Here is an 18,814-nt window from a genome sequence, read left to right on the forward strand (position 1 = left end):
TGGTTCCTGACTGGCTACTCCAGTCACCCGCTACCCCACCTTCCCAAGTAAACTGCTTGGAAGAAAAAAAAAAAAAAAAAAAAAAGGCAGCCCACATGACCTGGGCCGCGGCGGCAACAGGGCTGGCGGCGCCTCCCCCTGCTCGGCCCGGAGCTCACACCCGCGCCCGCGCCGCCTGCCAACCCAGCGCCCCGCACAACACGCCCGGGCGGAGCCCGCCCCCCGCCCACGTCCACGTTCACGCGCGCGGCCTCGAGCTGTGGTGAGGCTGCTGCCGCTTGGGTCGCCGCTGCTGTCGGCTTTACACGCAGGTCATTAACGAGGGGGCGTGCCCGAGGAGATTTTTTTCCCATAAAGCATTTTTTCTCTTTTTTTTTTTCTTTTGCAAAACTGACTTTTACCCCTTTCCACTTCTCGCCAGTCATTTCAATCTCTCCAGGGCTGCTTGTGCTGTTGCGGCTGCACTCAAGTTTATTTATTTTCCCGCCTGGGTAGCGCTTTTAGGATTCGGTTGGTGGTTTTCACCTCTTGTTGCTGCTGTGCCTAAGGAGGGAAAGAAGAGCAGCTGCGGGAGGATCGGGAAGGTTTTCTGATGTAGTCATTGGGGAGGTGCCACTCGCTCGTGCGCGCGCTCTTTTTTCTCCCCCCCCCCCACTACAAACTGATTGATCCATCTCTACAAGTTGCTGGGCGTGGGGCTGGACCGATCGGAGTCAGAGGGACACTTCTGAGAGCTCAGCCGGGGCTCTTGGCACGGCGTGTAGGTGCTCAGTTTAGCTCCCGGAAGGCGATCGGAGACTGACATCAGCCCATCCAGGAGTTAGAGGGATCCAAAAGTGATTGTTACCCCTCCTGCTCTCCAGCAGAACTGTTGGGTTGGCGTCGTCCTGCAGGTTTGGGCACCCCAGCTCCGCCTGGCTGGCTAGTTCATAACCTCTGTTCTTCATTCACTCTGGTGCACCCACATCCGGCCAAGAAAAGCACGCACGAGAAATCCCCGTGTCTCGGCCAGCGCCCGGAGTGCCGTCTCTCGCTGCCGCTGCGGTCCGACTCCACTGGGGACCTGCTGGAAGAAGCGAAGAGCCAAACTTTTCTTTGAGGTTTCGAGGCAAGACCGCTCCTCACCAGCGCAGCTGCAGCCTCACCAGTTCCAGGACGCCGACAGGGCTGAGTTTGCCGATCCACACCCTTCTCTGCGCACCTCCCGGTACCGCAGTACTACGACTCCTCTGAGATTTCCAGGGGTCGCCGGGCTAAGTCACAGAGGGAGGCTGGGGAAAGCTTTCAGACTCCCGGGGCCGCAAGCGTGAATCTCGCTGTCTACACGCCGCCCTCCTCCTGCAGTTTCCCACCGGCCGCCAAAGTAACTTGGAGCAAAGCGGGGCGCAGTGCGAGGGCCCCGGGCAGCTGCGGAGCCGTGCGCAGACCGCGGCGCCGACGCTGAGCCGGGCCCGGCGGGCCGGTGTATGTCTCCCCGCAGCCACGGCGCGCAACTCCCGGTGACTGTGCAGCGTGCGCCGCCGCCTGCCCCGACCCGCGCTGCCGCTGCCCGGCCGGGCCCGCACCTCCCTCTCCCGGGGTGACCGGCCTACAGACGCCGCTCGAGACACAGCTCTGCGCCCCTTCCCCCGCCCTCGCCATTGCCACTGCACACTCGCACGCTTCTCTCCATCTTGTGATTCTTTTTTCTTTCTGAACCCTTCAGTGGGGGTGCGAGTTTGCCTTAACCCCCCGCCCCCAACCCACCGCCGTCTTGTCTTCTTGCTCCCCTACCCCTCCCAAGCTTGGTTGTCTCTTTCCTTTTTCGCCCCCCTTCATTTTATTTATTCATATTTATTTGGCGCCCGCTTTCTTTCTGTCCCCTTCCTTCCCTCCCTCCCTCCGGATCCTCGCTCTCTCCCCGGAGTGGCGCGTCGGGGGCTCCGCCGCTGGCCAGGCGTGATGTTGCACGTGGAGATGTTGACGCTGGTGTTTCTGGTGCTGTGGATGTGTGTGTTCAGCCAAGACCCGGGCTCCAAGGCCGTCGCCGACCGCTACGCTGTCTACTGGAACAGCAGCAACCCCAGGTAAGGTGGCTGGGGGCGGAGAGCCGGGGTTACTCAGGCCTTGGAGCTGGAGGAAGGAGCGGCGGTGTCAGGGACCGCCGCGCACCAACGGCAGGCAGCGCGCGCCCTGCAGCCTGCGTCGCCCAGAAGCTGTAGGCTGGAGGCGCCGGCGGGAAGCGCTCCCTTCGCGCCCCTCTTTGTTAAGCTACTGCGGAAGGGCCGGACGTTCCTGGGAATCCCTGGAGCTGCCTGGACCCGCTGCCTCTGCGGGCTGTGGGGACACTCGGAAAAGGGCGGGAGCCAGGGAGTTGGGACTTCAACGCTTCCCAGCCGGGCAGTCTGGCCGGCATCCCAATCCCGGCTCAGGGTTTGGGCGCCGGGAGCCGGTGGTGTGCGCCGCCGGCAGGTTCAGCCTGGAACATGGGTGTGCAGCGACTGGGGAAGTCAACACGCCAAACAACCCCAAAGTTTTTTTTTTTTTTTAATCTTAAATTTTATTTATTTATTTTTTACTCCCGTGCGTTCAGAGAGCGCACCGGCTGGGGGAAATAAGGGGCCTGGGAAGCGGAAGCTTTAGGTTTTTATTTTCCTTTTTGGGAGAAAACCATTCGACTCCGGAGACAGCCTGGGCCTGGAGCTCTTGGCAATGGAGAGGATGCTCCCACCTCCTGCAGCCCCTCTCACCCAATGGGTTCAAGGTGCCAGAAAGTTTGATCTAATACCAGGTTACGTCATGTGTGCAGAGCAGGCTGCTGAAGTTGCCGGAGCAGGAAGGTGGGAACCCTTCGCCCGCGGCCGGGTGGTGAGCAGCCGGAGGCACGCGCGCGGTTAACTGGAACCGTTTTGCAGGCGTCCCCGAAGCCCGCCCAGTACGCGAGAGGCAAGAGGTGGGCGCCGGGACCGCCCTGGCGCACGTGCTGGGCCCTCCAGTTTCAGACGCCAGTGTTGTTGTATCCTGAATGTGTGTGTGTGTGTGTGTGTGTGTGTGTGTGCGTGCGTGCGTGTGTGTGTGTGTGTGTGTGTGTGTGTGTGTGTGTGAGTTATGTGAAGGGCGGGTTATCCAGGGTGCCCGGCGGTCGGACCCTTCCCCATCCGGAGTTGTTCGAAACCTTACTTTCCCTCGCAGCAGCAGTCGGCCCCAATCGGCCCCAGTGGGCCCATATCGCTCTACTTCTCTGGGACACAGGCCAGCTTCCAGCTGTGAGCTGGTGTTGGTGCCACCTGGGAGGGGAATAGTATCGATTGTACCTAAAATCACAGGTTTCTCTTTGGACTGGTGTGGAAGTTGGGAGGGAAGAGGCGGGAGGCCGAAGAGTGAGCCTGTGGTTGCTGTGCACCCTAGGCGTCTGGAGAGAGGGGCCGGCAGGCGTCTCCAGTTCTTTCTATTTCCCATCGGCTTTCTCCACTCGGCTCAGGCCCTTCCTCGGTTTGCATTCATGAGCAGGATTCCCCGCAAGACTAATGTCAGCTCAGGTGAAGATGGGCAGATTTCCCTACCAGCCATCCACCGGTTGACGATCCGAGAGGGAATTCCCCCGCCCTGCTAAACCAGGATAGACACACCCAGGTAGACAAGTCCTAAATGCACCGCCTAACTGAAGTGGAGCTATCCCTGAAAGTTTTTTCTTTTTCTTTTCTTTTTTTTAATGGAAGAGTCTCATGGAGTTGAGTGTTGGAAAGGGAAGTTCTTTCTTCTTTGATATGCCATTTGCCACTATTAGGAAAAGAGAAAGGAGCCATCCTGCCAGAAAAGATGCCTCTTATTAAAGCCGACAAGACAAATAGAGCAACCTTTCCAGTTGTGATGGTGTTAAAAGCAGGTCTAATTATGTTGCTTGATTTTACTCCCATTTGGGCTTTATTAAACAGTATATATGATACAGGAATTTATACTTCTAAACTTTAGTGCGTTATTCAGTAAAGCAGCAGAGGGTCAGTTAGCTGAATTTGGGACATTCTGCTCTTAGTTGTCACTCCAAATGTTACTGTGTGATCTTTTTTCTCCTGGTATTCGTTTATTTGGGTATGTGGGTGTTCCAGTCTCCCCTGAGTTAAAGCAGAAAGAACCAGCAACACCCCCTCTCTAGCCCCCCTTCCTAACCTGTCAAGATAGTTTGAGAACATTTTATCTTAGGTTATCTCTGTTTTATGCTTTTGGTACTATTGTTTGGTTTGAGATTAGCACATTGATTTTTGTCACAGGTCATGTTTTTTAATAGATCTGCCCTGCCTGAAGAAAACTCTTCTGCTCAGGATGCCATGGTAGCTTTGAACCTGTCCAAAGTCAATCTGTAGAATTGTAAAATGCCAAGAGTATTGTAAGTCAGTTTGCTAATTTGAAGATGTGAAAATATTTTTCTTCTCTTATCATTATCAGTTTGATAACTTCCCAAAGAAAAAATGATGTACCCCTCTTACCCTGCCCCAAATTTATAACATTTAATATTTGTAGGGGTTATAGAGACATTTATCTTGGTATGTTATGACAGTAAAACTTATTATTAAAAATAGTTTTTTAAAAGTAGGTAGTGGTAGGCAGTTTTAACTCAGAAATACTGAAGATGGTACTTTTTATGCATTAAGAAAAATCATCATGGATGCAATTTTAAAAGTACCAAATGCAAACTAAGTAATTTTAAAAGAAAAACCAGCAATTTATCAGAGGTAGGAAATACTTCATAAAATTTGTATGGGTTTACCAAATTTTATAAATTAAATGTTGTACATTTCCTTTTCATATATGTCATGATTTTGTATAGTAAGAATGACTTTTAGTTTTATATAGAAGGTGTCAAGATTTTGCTAAACTAATAATCAACAGATTTCAATCTTTTGAAAAAAAGTAATCAATGTTAATTGCAATTTAAATATATTTAAATTTTTTTCTCTTAGAAGAAATGTTCATAGACACATTAAACTAATAAGAATGAAAAGTATATCTAAATGAAATACATACATTTTAGCTTATGTTAATAGATTGAATTTGAAATTGGTTAAATAAAATTAGGACTAAATATATCTTGATCACAGAGATTAGGCATCTTATTGTTTAATTTGTGCTACAAGTAAACTTGTGTAGCGGATAGGAATTTATCTGCTTCATTGAGTATCATTGCTGCCTCTCCATTGATACTTTAAGTGTCTGTAAATCTAGGACCTTAGGAAAAATATTAAACTTAGGTTCTGTCAGAATAGTTTTACTATTAGACTCTATCTTCCTGCTAGTCACTTCTGGGAAGTAGATATTCAATTTCCAAATTGAATATCTGCTAACTTTTTAGTTGCCTGATTTTTTGGGCAACGAGTCAAACTGATTTTATGCATTGAATTGGCACAAATCTGTGAAAGAGCAACTGAGAACTATCAGTCTGAATAGAAATATTATATGATCACATTTACCTACGTACATCCTCCATGTTTCTAAAATCTGAAAACTTGCATGAGTTTTGCTTAAAAGTGTGAGGAATGTAATGATCCTTTGAATATTATGTTGCATTCTAAACTAGAATGTTACTAAGTAGCTTTAAGTAATGAAAGTCTCTATATCAAAGAGAATATAATTATTTGTCCTTAATTTCTTTAAGGTTATAGAAAGCTCTTAAGTAACTTTTAAAAAGACACTCAATAATAAAACTTTATTTACATTCTCCCATAGTAGCTTTGCTTACAAAGATAGACATGATTTAATTTTAAGAACATGCCTCTTAACTTGAAGCATGTTATAAACAGTTTGGTGCATCAAAAAAGGATATCTTTTAAACACTGTGTGCATATTGAAAAATCTTTCTTGGACTCTTTTTGACTATTTGCCAAAATGATGGTAGGCTAATTAGAGGTGTCTCCTCACTGACCTTTTGGAGGCAAAATTAAAATTATATGGCAGTAAGTACAACCAACATATTTTTAATAATATTAATTCTTCTCACTTTGTGCTTTGCTTCTATCAAGGTTTAGGAATTATCAACTTAAAAGGTTATTCTCTCAATTGAAAAAATCTTAATTTATCTTGAATTTATTAAGGATTTCTGTGGACTTTTTCAATTCTTTAGGAACTTGTAAATTAAGCATTTCATATTAGAATAGTAGGTAATTGACATCATTTAGTTTTGTAAACATCTAATCTTGGAGTTGTGAAAGCAATGAGAGTTCTTGGTCAGCACTTCCAAGTCCTTCTGACAGCACAGACAGGTCCTAAGTACATGGCTAGGTTGTGAGATTGGTAACATTTTTTTTTCCCCCAGTCATATTCTCTTAGGTATTTTTCTTCTTTCAAAATTTAGTTGCTTCATTTTAGAAAACGTGAGCCTTTGTTATTTTGATATATGTATAATAGCACTGGCATTACACCCCTTTCACAAATAAAATGAAATCATCATGATTTAAATCTAGGAATTTGTTGTGAGGAAAGAAAAGTTTATCTTGGTTTTCAAGTTTACTACTAAACTTATAGAGGATTTCCTCTGTTTTTTTAAATTTTAAATAATGTTTTTGTATGTTAGAAACATAAATCATCTTTAAGTATAAGATACTACTAACAATCTTAACTTTTAACTCTGAGCCCCAATGTAATGTATCACTTTACTAGACATACTGGGATAATTTTATCCTTTTGATATTTATATCAAAATTTATGTAAACACAAGAATAAAAATAAAGAATAAAAAAACTGAGATTTATATCCTGTGTTTTTATGCCAAATTTATAGGACCTGCAGTGATTCCCCGCACAAACGCCTTTTGATTTAGAAATTTGTAAAATACAAGTATGCTGCTTGCTCTTTGGCCAGTTTTGCGTAGAATTTTGAAAAGCAAAGTTATTTGCTGAGATGTTATGTTCCGGCTATTGTATGCATTATTTTATATATCCATAGTAAACTATTCAAAATAGTCAACTGTCTGTTTGTTAGGTGACTGGAACATCAGTGCTACTTGAGGCTCACTTGGCTCTACAAGTCTTACTTTGCTTGTCTAGTAGAAGACCAAATCAATAAACTACTTGTGATTATAAGTATCAGAGAGTCTTTAGCAGTTCATTATTCCCTGTTACGTGATTTTAGCGGTGTTAACTAGACCACTGACTCACAGAACTAATATCTTATTGTCATGTGTGTTGTGACTGATAAACACTCGTGTTAGAGGTTTTCACTTTGAAAACTGAGAATCAGGTTTGGAAGGAGCACTTAGTTATTGGGGGCAAATTAACCTCCTGAATTTCCTGTCATTTAATCTTGCAAAATGCCTTCTGAACAGGCATTTCATTGCATTCTGTCCACTGGCCTGGTTTCCTGTTGGATAGGGACAGATAAAGATGGGCACCTCCTTTTCTTTCCTGTTGCTATGAACCAAGCAAGCTACCAGCTTCATGCTGGGCCAAGAAAATGAATGAATATAATTAGTCCTTCAGGAGTCCTGGCCTTTGCTAGCTTGGGAAAAAGTAGATGCCAAAAGAATTTACCTTTGAGAGAGAAAAAACACTGAAACATAAAATGTACAGAACATAAGAATATGTTAAAAACAGAATTTTACATGTGTTGTAGCATTTTGTACCTTGCTGAACAGTTTCTTTTTCTCGATATAAATCACCTGCTTATTTTTTTTTTTTTAAAGATGCCACTCTATCTCTTCTCTTTGTGATTGTTTTGAATAACCTCCATCCCAGTAAGGTTTTAAAAAGCTATTATATTTTAAATAATGAAATACTCTGTTGATTAATTTCACGTTATTGATTTTCTTTTCAGAAGTTGTATACAAACTATTAAAATAGCAGTCTGATTAGAATATCCATGCTGATAAGGAAGCTTGTATTTCTCTAAGTATAGTGAGGGAGGTAGTCCTTAACTCTTAACCCAGGACAACTCACTCAGATCTGTCTCCTGAACTGAGAAAAAATAGTGGCCCTTTGATCATTCATGACAGGTAATACCTTCATATTCAAGTTCGAAAACCTCAAAGAGGAGTATAAAAATGAGATATTAACATTCACTTTTAATAATTTGTCTCTACAATGGTGGTCTTGGCCAAACATCAATAAATTACTGTCTCTTTAAAAGACATGATTTATATCATTAGATTTATATATTAGTCTGCTTTTCAACCTATGTCCTGAGCTATTTTGTAGAAAAGTTTCTTGTGATTAATGTGAATTTCTAGTGTTTCTGAATAGGATATTACTCACTACCAGGAGAACTGTGTTCTCTTAAATTTGTCTGCATATATGTTTTTAAGATTTGTTCAGTCAAGCAAGTCAGCTCAGTGACACAGAATCACTTGGTTTAAAATTTAAAAAATAATAGCATAAATTTTCTGTCCAATTGTGCATAATTTTTAGTAAAAAGTTCTTACATCTAAGTGTCCTCGATGGTCTGTGCTCTCTGAAGGATAATCGTAAAACTATTGAAATCTGTGTAGTAGAGTAGAAAATTTGTATGGATGCAACTCTTAATTTTGAAGTTTCTGAATATAGTTTTCAAGCAGTGAGCTATACAATAAAAACATTATTTTAAAATATTGAAAACTCCTACGTGAGTTAGCTAGTTGCTGAGAGACAGTGGTGCACCGTAGTGATGGTTATCCCAGCTTTCATTCAGGTAGAATTCTATCATTTTCAATAAGGAAAAATAAACCTTTGTCATCTTTAGAAACATCCTTCATACAATTGACAGTTGACAGGTTAAAGAAAATGTTACTGTCAGGTCTTATTTTCCACTCAAGTGAGGAATAAAAATAGGTTTGAATGATTTTTTTAAAATGTATTTAAAAGTTATTTCAAAATGGAGGAAAATGTTTTTAATTTCTTAATGTAAGACATAGAATTAATCTGCCACATTTTTAGGGAAGGTCAGCAAAGTGCAATTCAAGAAGATATTCAGGAACAGTTAATTTCCTATGTTTTTTACTTTTTAAAAAAAGTCAAATATAGTTGAATTGACTTGAGCAGGACATTACTGGATGTTGTAATGCTGGATTCTTAAGAGATATAGATATCAATATTGTCCCTATTGTTACTTATCAAGTGACCTTTTTTATGACTGAAGATCAGGATTTGGTACAAAGTGATGGTGAGAATTTACCCAGGTGTATTGGATAACTGTATAGCAGCTTGAGTGTACACGGTGGACAATCATACTAGTACACAAAGATTACTTTATTAATGATTTTAAATAACTGCACAGTATAATCCATGGGTTTCTGTGTGGAAGTACATTAATCCATGGAAATGAGAAGAAATATAACTAAATTCATATTTCCCGAATTAGCGAAGCTAGATTTTTGGCTTTCAGTTAAAGCAGCCCTTCCTCTCCCAAGCAGCCATCTTGTTTTAAGACCGATTTTATTTCTTTCGTGAAAATGGTTCGGAAATGAATATGGACGATAGAAAAGGACTAAACCACTTTATAATCATTTCGGCGGGACTTTACATTTAAAGCTGTCTTGCTTGCATAGTCACAAAAATACTATCTTGTATTTAGCTGACAAAAAGGATGTTTTAACTAGTGATAATGTACTTAAACCAAAGCGTATTATATTTTAATGTTAAATGTTGGGCTATACCATGTGTCCATAGCATTCTCTTGAAGCTTGTAATTCATTGTTAATTTCAAAGTAATATATTAAAATAGTCTCTACTGTCACCCTTGAATCCTGATTTCCTTCTTCTGACTGTACTAAGTAGTTCTTGTTGGCTGACTCCCCTTGCCCCAACTTGATCAGCAGTATCAGGAATCTTCTGTAAAAGGTCATGATAAAAATACAGGCACCTCACCAAATAAAGCATTTGGGGTGCTTTAAGAAGCATTGTGTGAAACCAGAGCCTTTTTGTCCGAAATACAGCCTCTCACTTTCTCAGTAATAAACTCTTTCATGGATTCTTTTAGAAAATTATTTTAGAAGTAAATTTTTATTTGTTACTAAAAATCATGAGACTATCAACTGAGTCTGCTATATATTCCACCATATTTTGTATTTCTGGATACATTTGGAAGAACATGTGACCTAGTAAACTTAACAAAAAATTTATACTCTACTTCTTGCTACTACTTCTGTTTGATGATGTCTGAGAGCATTTTTCTTATGTACTACATTAAAGCCAAGTTTCCTTCAGATAATTTCAATAATATCTTAACTGAGATTTACGCTGGGCACAGATGAGTTCAAGTATGTCACAAATGACTTCAGTTAGATGGAAGTGGGATTTAGGGTGGTTGTAGATGTTAGAGAAAGCTGGCTAATAAAATGCATGTTTTAAGAACAGATACACATCTTACGGTAGAATTCCAGGTAGGAGTTGACCGTTTTTGCACCAAAAAGCTTTCCTCTGATATCCATCATCCATTTTCCTTTGATTAGCTAGTAGAGAAGACTGAAATAACTGAATGCTCAAAGTGACCTTTTAGTTTTAAGTGAACTAACAAATACCTTTTTTTCATGCTATTTCCAAGCTGTCAGAGTTTCCATTTTAAGTTTTATTAGTGACTTATTTATATAGGTAAAACTATAATTAACAATTAGCCCTTGCCTCTTACTATGAAAATACATCTGATGAAAGCATTTTGTATTAAAAATGCAGTGCTGTGGTTTGAATAAAATCAAGTTATGGCTTAGTTTGGTGGATAATTATAGTGTAAATTGTTACCCAGATTTTGATGATGGAGGACACGATACACGATACTTGATATTTCTTAGCTGTCAGTTGGTTGTACAACTTTGTTGCTTTTACTGAACTTAATAATGTATAGGAGACTTAACTTTGTGGTTGAGTTTCTTTTGTAGTATTTAATTTAATGGAGACATATGAGAATGGGAAAAATGCTAAAATTACTCCAAACGTGGGGAAATTATCTTTTGTATTTAACAATTAGGTTAAACAAAGTGGGAGCAAATGAGCCTAGTTCCCCTTGTATTGTTTCAGGGCAAGAAAATACAGACAGATGTCGGAATGTGGAAGCCGTGACCTCTGACTTGCACAGCGTGGCCACTGCCCTGGCACACAAGTGTCCTGAGCCACCATCGTAGCAGGATACTTTTTTGAAGTGACTGACACTTTGAGATGGAGATCCTGAAACTGATTCTGTAGCTGTTTGCAGCCCTCCAAAATACCAGTCTTTCTAGCTTCAATTTTAAGTGCGTCACTCTACCCTTTATGAAAAATGTTTCTTTGGCTCACACAGCACATCAGTGACTTCTGGAGAGCATCTCTGTCTGTGTAGTTGCTATAAATCTTTTCCTCCCAATAATTTTATTCATCCAGTTGGAATAATGGAGGAGGCCAAGGGAGGTTCAGATGTACCTTCCTGCTGCAGCAAAGTATTTGCCTGCTTTATTTAGCTAATACTTGTTTTTTTTTTTTTTTTTTTTTTAAAGGTAGATGAAAGGACTGGTTTTGTTAAAGGCCTTTTCTTTCAGTCTGCTCTACGATCTCGCCAATAACCCCTGGGTTCAGACAGACCATTAATGTTTTAGATACTGTGGCATTCAGTGTTTTCTTCATATATTTGTTTACTGTTACTGCTTCAATAAACTTTTATGCCTATTTCTGTAGTTCTCTGGCAGGGGCTCCATTTCTTAATATTTAGTGACCCAGCACTAAGAGGGGTACAGTTCAAATAGTAGTGCTTCTGACAGGGTTTTGTGTCAAACTAGAGAAAATAATAGGGAAATGAAAGCTGCCAAAATGTGTCTCCCAATTACTAATTAATCAGGCGAGAAAGGACCTCAGTAGCAGATCTCGTGTCTGCCATGGCAGCAACTTGGGGATGCTTTATTTTAAATACTGTATAAAACAAATTAAAGTCAGCCTCAGGAAATGTAGCACCCAGCAATTCTATATTACAAGTGCTGTTTTTTTTTTTAAAGTCTGTGAGAGGCAAAGCAAAATGCAAAATTTAAACTGAATCTCTGTACTCTTCACTGGTTGTATCAAAACATTAAGCTATGCTAAAGAGTATTTCCCTTATTAATAAGCAATGCCTTTATTCTGATTAATATTTTAGAATAGGCCTAATATTCTTGGTTGTAGTATTGGTGTAGTATTGTGTGCATACTTTATTGTTGACAGACACTAGTGGAAAAATTAAAAATTTTTCCATTTTATTCTTGCTATCAATATTTTGAAGATTATTGTAATTGAAAAGCAATACTCCCCTCCACAGTGTGTGTGTGTGTGTGTGTATATATATATATGTGTATATATATATATATATATATAGAGAGAGAGAGAGAGAGAGAGAGAGTGCGCAAGCGCACGAGTGAGAGATTCCAATCTCTTCTGGCAATGTTTCCTCTGTGGTTGCTGGACCTGTAATTAAATGCCTGTTATTAGTGTATTTTTTCCATAGCATTTGCACCACAAAAAGAAAAAGGTCTTCTATGGAACTATAGCTGTCAGGGGAACAATGAAAACTAATTACACACTCTGCTATCACCATTGTCAACTATCCTCTTGGGAAGACAACAGCATGGCAGTGTATGTGTATGGGATATTCCATATGAATATGTACACATGGGTCAGACTACTTATTGGTTCAACTTTTAAGCATTAAAGTTTCTGGAGCAAAACAAAAAAAGTATAAGAGCTATCTAACCCAGTTAATTAAATTGAGAAAGAAGCAGTTCTTGGCTGGGGGAAGGGCTGCCTACCTGCCTATTTTAGTATCCTGTACAATATAAACTGAAAGGTCCAGTTGTTGATGAGGCTGAGATCTCATTGTTTAAATATTATTTTGGGGTGGACTTGGGAACATGGCTCAAGCAGTAGAATGCCTGCCTAGCAAGGACAAACCTCTGTCAAACTCTGGTACTGCCAAAAAAAAAAAAAGATATCTATATCTATATCTATATCTATATAGATATAGATAAAAAAAAGATATCTATATCTATATCTATATAGATATAGATATAGATATATGTGATTTTATCCTATGTCAAAATCATATATATATGATTTTTGGGTGGTCTTGTTATCAATACATCTGTGCTCTTAATTATCTGATTTTTTATGATTATTTTGTAAATTATTATTTCTTAACTGTAGGTTTTTGTTTAGATAGCTGGTTATTTGAGAATTAGTTTCTTAGTTCATTTATTATGTAGAGATTTCTATTGCTTTTTTTTTTTTTTTTTTTGATAGCTTTGGCCATTTCACTGTCTCTGGGCCTACCTGCCAGTGGATGAATTTAAGAAAGAAAATAAAACAGAAAAAATGATATTTATTAAACTCATAGCAGCTTTGGTGTAAGATTTGGTAAGAAAAGACTTTGAAGCTATTGAATAATGAGGTTTTAGAATTAGTTTGGAATTTTAGTCACCCACACATTCCCTGTGTGGTATCACATAGAATGAGGACTTAGCTCTATAGGCAGTATTTTACATTCTTTTTTATTCCTTATGTGAATTCTCTTTATGTAAAGAAAACATATCACATATCCAAAAGCAAAGCCAAATGGGCTAGTTGAGGAATTACATGTTGACTTGAATTTATTTTTCAAAAGTCTTCATATTAAAGCAATGTTGCAGCTAACACTTATTAGTAATAATAAGTACATGAGTATGTACTGACTACCTCAAAGAAGTTAAAATGGGTAAAGTATTTATTAAGTGACAGTATGTGCAAAACACTGAGAGGCAGGCAGAGGATTCAGAGATGAATAAGGCTCTGTGCCTGCCCAAAAGGAGCCTCAGCGTTTTGTGCTGATTTAAGAATTTTGTTGATGTTCTTATGGTACAAAGTAGTACTATAAATAAGTCTTCATGTATCAATTCATTTGGCAAATATTTACCAGTATCCAATGTAAACCACGTGGTGTTCTACATGCTAGAGATGCAACAGGAAACTATAAAAAAAATTCCTGTCCTCAAGGAGGCCTTCACTTAGACCTCTGTTTCTCACCTCACCTCCTGGAGATTTTGTTGACATGTAGATTGTAGATCAGTAGATGAGATATGGACCTGACATACTGTATTTCTAGCAAGCTCCCAGGCAATACCGCCATATTAGGTGATATAGATGTTTCTGGCCCATGAAAAAGGGTTAGGACATTCAAGTTCTCAGATAAAATTCAGTAGTGAAAGAGATTACTTCTGTCTTCTCATCAGGACTCTTGGTTATATTTGCTGTGAACTTTCTATATAGCTCTATGGTTTCTAAGATGGTTTAGTATTTATATGAGTGAAAGTTATTTGTCTTTTAAAAAGCCTAAAAGGCCTACTAGTCTTTTTCTAGCAACTTTCCTCCAACTCTCTGACAAATAAGATAAATTTTCACGTTAGGTTTATGCTTTATTAAAAACATACATTAACAAAGGATAAGCCAGGGATTTTGTTGTAATTCTTACTCTGAATAGACAAACTCTACTGGAGTAAAAATATCCTGGTCCAAAAAGTTTAAAGAGAATTTGTTATAAATGTGTAAGGATATTTATTTGCAAGCCCTCCCCAGATATATTTTATGTGGCAATTCTAGAATTACACCTCAAAACCAGATTTTTAACACTTTCCAATTTAAAATCCATATGGTTAAATGAACCTAAAGGATTTATTTTTCATTTAGCATAGAAGATGACTAACAGTTTTTCTGCTTCCACTGGCTGGGTTTCTTGTGGGCTGGTTCCTTTCAGGAACCTGTACTTCTTATGTAGTTATAAAAGACCTGGAAAAAATGCCTTCCTGCTCTAAAATTCTAAGACTCTAGTGTCCTTAGTGAGAAGTCTTTTCTATAGAGTCTGCAAATACTCTTCAACTTGTTTTTTTTTCCCAGCATGCATCATCATATTCTTTGGCAATGCAAATATTACATGATGCTTTTATCATAGGTAAGGAATGGATCCAGGTAAATTCAGATTGCTCTGCCTGTTTTTTTTTGTGTGTGTGTGTTTTCTATGTACAAGAGTAAACATTACTAAACTAAGTGAACTTTAAGGCTTTGAAAGCAACAGTAAGTAGACTTAATGTTCTACCATGGAATGGTTATGAAAAGAGAAATGGAGACTGGAGATGTGGTTTAAGCAGTAGAGCACCTGCCTTGCACGCATGAAGCCCTAAGTTTAAACCCCAGTGCTGCCAAAAAAGAAAAAAAGAAAAATGAAACCATTTATACTTTAAATCAGGTGTATTTTTATGAAAAACAATCAAAAAGAGGAAAAGGATGGTGAACACTCCATTTAAGTGTGCTTTTATTTTTATAACAGTGTTCACCAACACATTTTTATAGTTAATTATAAAGCAGAAGTAATTTTTTCCTTGTTAAATTCTTGATAAATGGATTTTATGAAAATATTGGGTAGCATTTCGTAAGAACAAGGAACGTTATTAAGAAGAGTAATTCGGAGCTACTCAGGAGGTAGCGATCAGGAGGATCACGGTAAAAAACCAGCTTGGGTAAATAGTTCACAAGACCCTATCTCGAAAAAACACATCACAATAAAGGGCTAGCAGAATGGCCCAAGGTGTAGGCCCTGAGTTTAAGCCTCAATACCTCATGTAAAACAATAACAAAAAAAGAACAGTAATTCGGGTATCGCTGTTGGTTGGTTGTATGGAGGCTTATGGTTGTGCTTGCCCTGGGGTTACTAAGAGAGCTCATAGATGGTAACCTTGAAAGGAACCCACTTAAGTTTCTAGGGTTTATGATTCTCATAGTTCGAGAAATTTGAGAATCTTCTGTGACTGTATAAACGTAAGTGGCTCTTAAAAAAGAAGTTTGCTGTATACTTAGAGTACTGTTAAGTTTCGGAATAGGATATTTTTATTTATTAAAATGAAGTCATTTTAATATCTCTAGGGAATGCTTCTTTCAAAATAGAGTTCATATACCTAAGATCTGTGGCAAGTGACAGGTTTAAAGTAGAAAATGTTTGACAGTTTTAATTAGTGCATAAAGTGAAAGCATTCAATTCATGTACTTTTTTGTTTTGAGTTTTTGTAATGACAACTGTTTAGGATAAAACTTCAAATGTTTTGGGCTGTCGTGTAGGCAGGTACTTAGAGAATAAAGATATTAAAAAACCCACATCAGGTTAGATTTGTCAATTGTCTTTATTATCTTTTAAAAAAATTATTTTAGATCTAGTTAAACTTCAGCTTTAGTTGAATCATAAATATTCTATTCATAGTGACAAATCTGAGCCTCAGTTTCTTCATCTTAATAAATGGGCATAATAAAGATATCACCTTCTTGTGAAAATTTGAAGGAAAGCATATGTATATATATTTTATATATATATGAAGACTTTAAAAATTGCTATAAAACTTATTACAAGAGTAGTCAGTCATACCTTAATACATCTGGGGAACAAAAGAATAAAGATGGGGGATCACTTCACTTCATATGGATGAATCTCACTTTATGATTCAGTGTATTTTTATAAACTGCATAGAATGAGCAGTTATGCAGTTGGACGTGGTGGGTCATGCCTGTAATCCTAGCACTGCAGAGGCAGAAGCAGGAAGGGTGAGCATTTGAGGCCAGTCTGGGCTATATAATGAAACCCTGTCTCAAAACAAAGTAATAAAAAACAAAAAAGAAATGTGTTCTTATAAATTAAAAAACTTACTTGAAAACATCATGGAAGAGTTGACTTTAAAAAACAAACCAAAACTTGAATTGTACAATTTTGTGGTATATGTTGTCCCTGAGAGTAAGACTTATTCATTTACATGTTTTTTTTAAAAAAAGAAATCACAGTTTCGGTATTATCTTGTGACTTCTACAAGAGGAATAGCATGTGAGGAGAGACACTTGAGGGCAAGTCTCCTAGACCTGCTTCCCATGAATGTGAGATTTCCCTTTGTAAAATTGGCTAAGTTTGTTTTTAATGTCTTCTCTTCCCCTCTCAGTGTATCTCATCTGTATTGTTTTCTCTACTTGGGGCGTCATAGGTACAATGAAGTATCTCTATCTCAAAGGAGAAATTAATGGATACCGGCACCCTCTTGGAGAATGCTTGTATTTCCAGTGAGGAGCTTGTTGAAACAAATCAATTCCTTTCTGGGGCTGTTCCTTACAGGCAGCCAGGCTGTCCCTGAGATCGTTGGATTTTTCTAAATTTTACTGCCAGAGAACAGGGGTTAACCCTTAATGCCTGTATGCTTAAGAACTCTTACTGTTGACTTTTTAAAAAACTTAGCACGTATTAATTATATACACATTAATTTTAGGAGCATAAATAGATCATAACATTCAGTTAAGAAAGGAAACAGAATTCGTAAGTAGCACATATTTTAATGCACTGAAACCTGAGTAGCCCATTACTATCAAAGGCTGCTTTCTTGGAAAATTGTCTGATGGTTATTCAAAGCAGGATTTACTTCATATGCTTATAGTTATTTAGATGAATATCAAACGAGCTCATTATTTGTATTAAAATTGCAATCATACACTTGCATAATTATTTTATGACATTATTTTACTCCTAAAGTTATAAACCTCCCCATAAGCAAGATAAAAGAAAACAAAATAGTAATTCATAAGGGAAATTATCAGTGATTCTTATGTGTGAGACCCAGAAATTTAGTCGTGTGTGATGGCAGAACTTGGCCAATAGCAATAAAAAGTATTGGGTTTATTATTAGCAAGACCCAAATTATTTGAAAGAGCACTGCTAACTCTGCATAACAAATTTCCCTTCAAAGTACAATGTGTAGAATTGCTCTGCTCATGGAGCACTGGACTTATCTTTGTTCTTCTTGTATCATTTCATATAAAAGCAGGTTACTTTTGTCGATAAATTGGAAGTTAAGGTTTGTCAAGGGAATGAGCTTGCTATGAGTTTATTTTAAGTTTAAACTTTGTAATTTTATGTTACTTTTCTTCTGTGTCTGATGAATGATTAATGGCAACAGTCTGTCTCCGTGTTCCAGGTTTTCCTTTCTTCACAAAATGGTAGTCAAGATGTTGAAATTTTGATGTACTTAATGATACTTTGTATTATTAAAAAAATAATTCCTTATACTCATACATCAGTTTAAAATGACCACCCGGAGACATCTATTTCAGCTGGGGTTATTCAGCATTTTCCTTTCAAAGAGCATGTTGATCAAATTGAGTACAGCAATTCAGTAGTACCTTAAGTTGAAATGATTGGGTTGAGTTGCATTTTAATTATTTAGCTTTATTAATATACAAGATTAGAGCTGAACATATTCCAGTGCATTTCATGAATTTAAACAAACATAGTAGAACAGGCCAATTTTGCTGTTCTATCTATCTGTTACCTCATATTGTTTGGAGCAAGGGATGGTTTGAATTCTCTTTGTTTCTTTTTACAAAGCCTAAATTATGTCACTGTGTTTTACCTATTCAGAGTTTAGAAGATGGTGATCTGCATTTTAATACTAAGGTTATCATAGATAAGGATTTTTAGTTTTGGACAGTTGCAAATCTTCAGTTTCCCTTATTAAACTTTTTTGTTTTTTGTTTATTATTTTGTTTTTGACTCTGTCTTTATAGAAATGGTGTAAAATGTGAATGGAATGGATGATTAGGTCTTAAAAACAACAAAGTCTACTTACTGATGTGAATGAGATAATGAGCATTATAGTTGGCTACAGCAGAGAACTATGCAATTTCCTCAGGACATAACAGAAATCCTTAGTCATGTCCTATAGCCTTACCATTTTAGTAAAGATTACTGTCAGTTTGGTTTAGTTTTATGATAATTGACACTTTTAAAAGAAAAAAAAGTTAAAATCAACTGAGCAAATAAAAATCATCACAGTTATATAGTTTCATTTTTAATAAATACAGTATCTCTATTGCATCTCAACAAAAGGTAATGA

The 18,814-nt window shown here is 38.5% G+C and overlaps 1 protein-coding gene across 4 annotated transcripts in view; it reads left to right on the plus strand.

Annotated features, from left to right (window-relative positions):
- The first annotated feature begins 200 nt into the window (after window positions 1-200).
- The window catches only part of Efna5 (ephrin A5), a 275,816-nt gene continuing 257,202 nt past the window's right edge, over window positions 201-18,814 (plus strand). The window contains exons 1-2 of one of the 4 annotated variants that reach the window (XM_074076998.1): window positions 209-1,207; window positions 1,907-2,066. In XM_074076998.1, the coding sequence (XP_073933099.1) occupies window positions 1,942-2,066 (125 nt within the window). In that variant the 5' untranslated portion in view covers window positions 209-1,207; window positions 1,907-1,941. Of the gene's footprint in view, window positions 2,067-2,808; window positions 2,933-18,814 lie in introns of those variants that run through there. The other 3 variants (XM_020175022.2, XM_020175017.2, XM_074077000.1) reach the window with 3 other exon arrangements.

Source organism: Castor canadensis, chromosome 6 (genome assembly GCF_047511655.1).
Source record: "Castor canadensis chromosome 6, mCasCan1.hap1v2, whole genome shotgun sequence".
NCBI classification, from domain to species: Eukaryota; Metazoa; Chordata; class Mammalia; order Rodentia; family Castoridae; genus Castor; species Castor canadensis.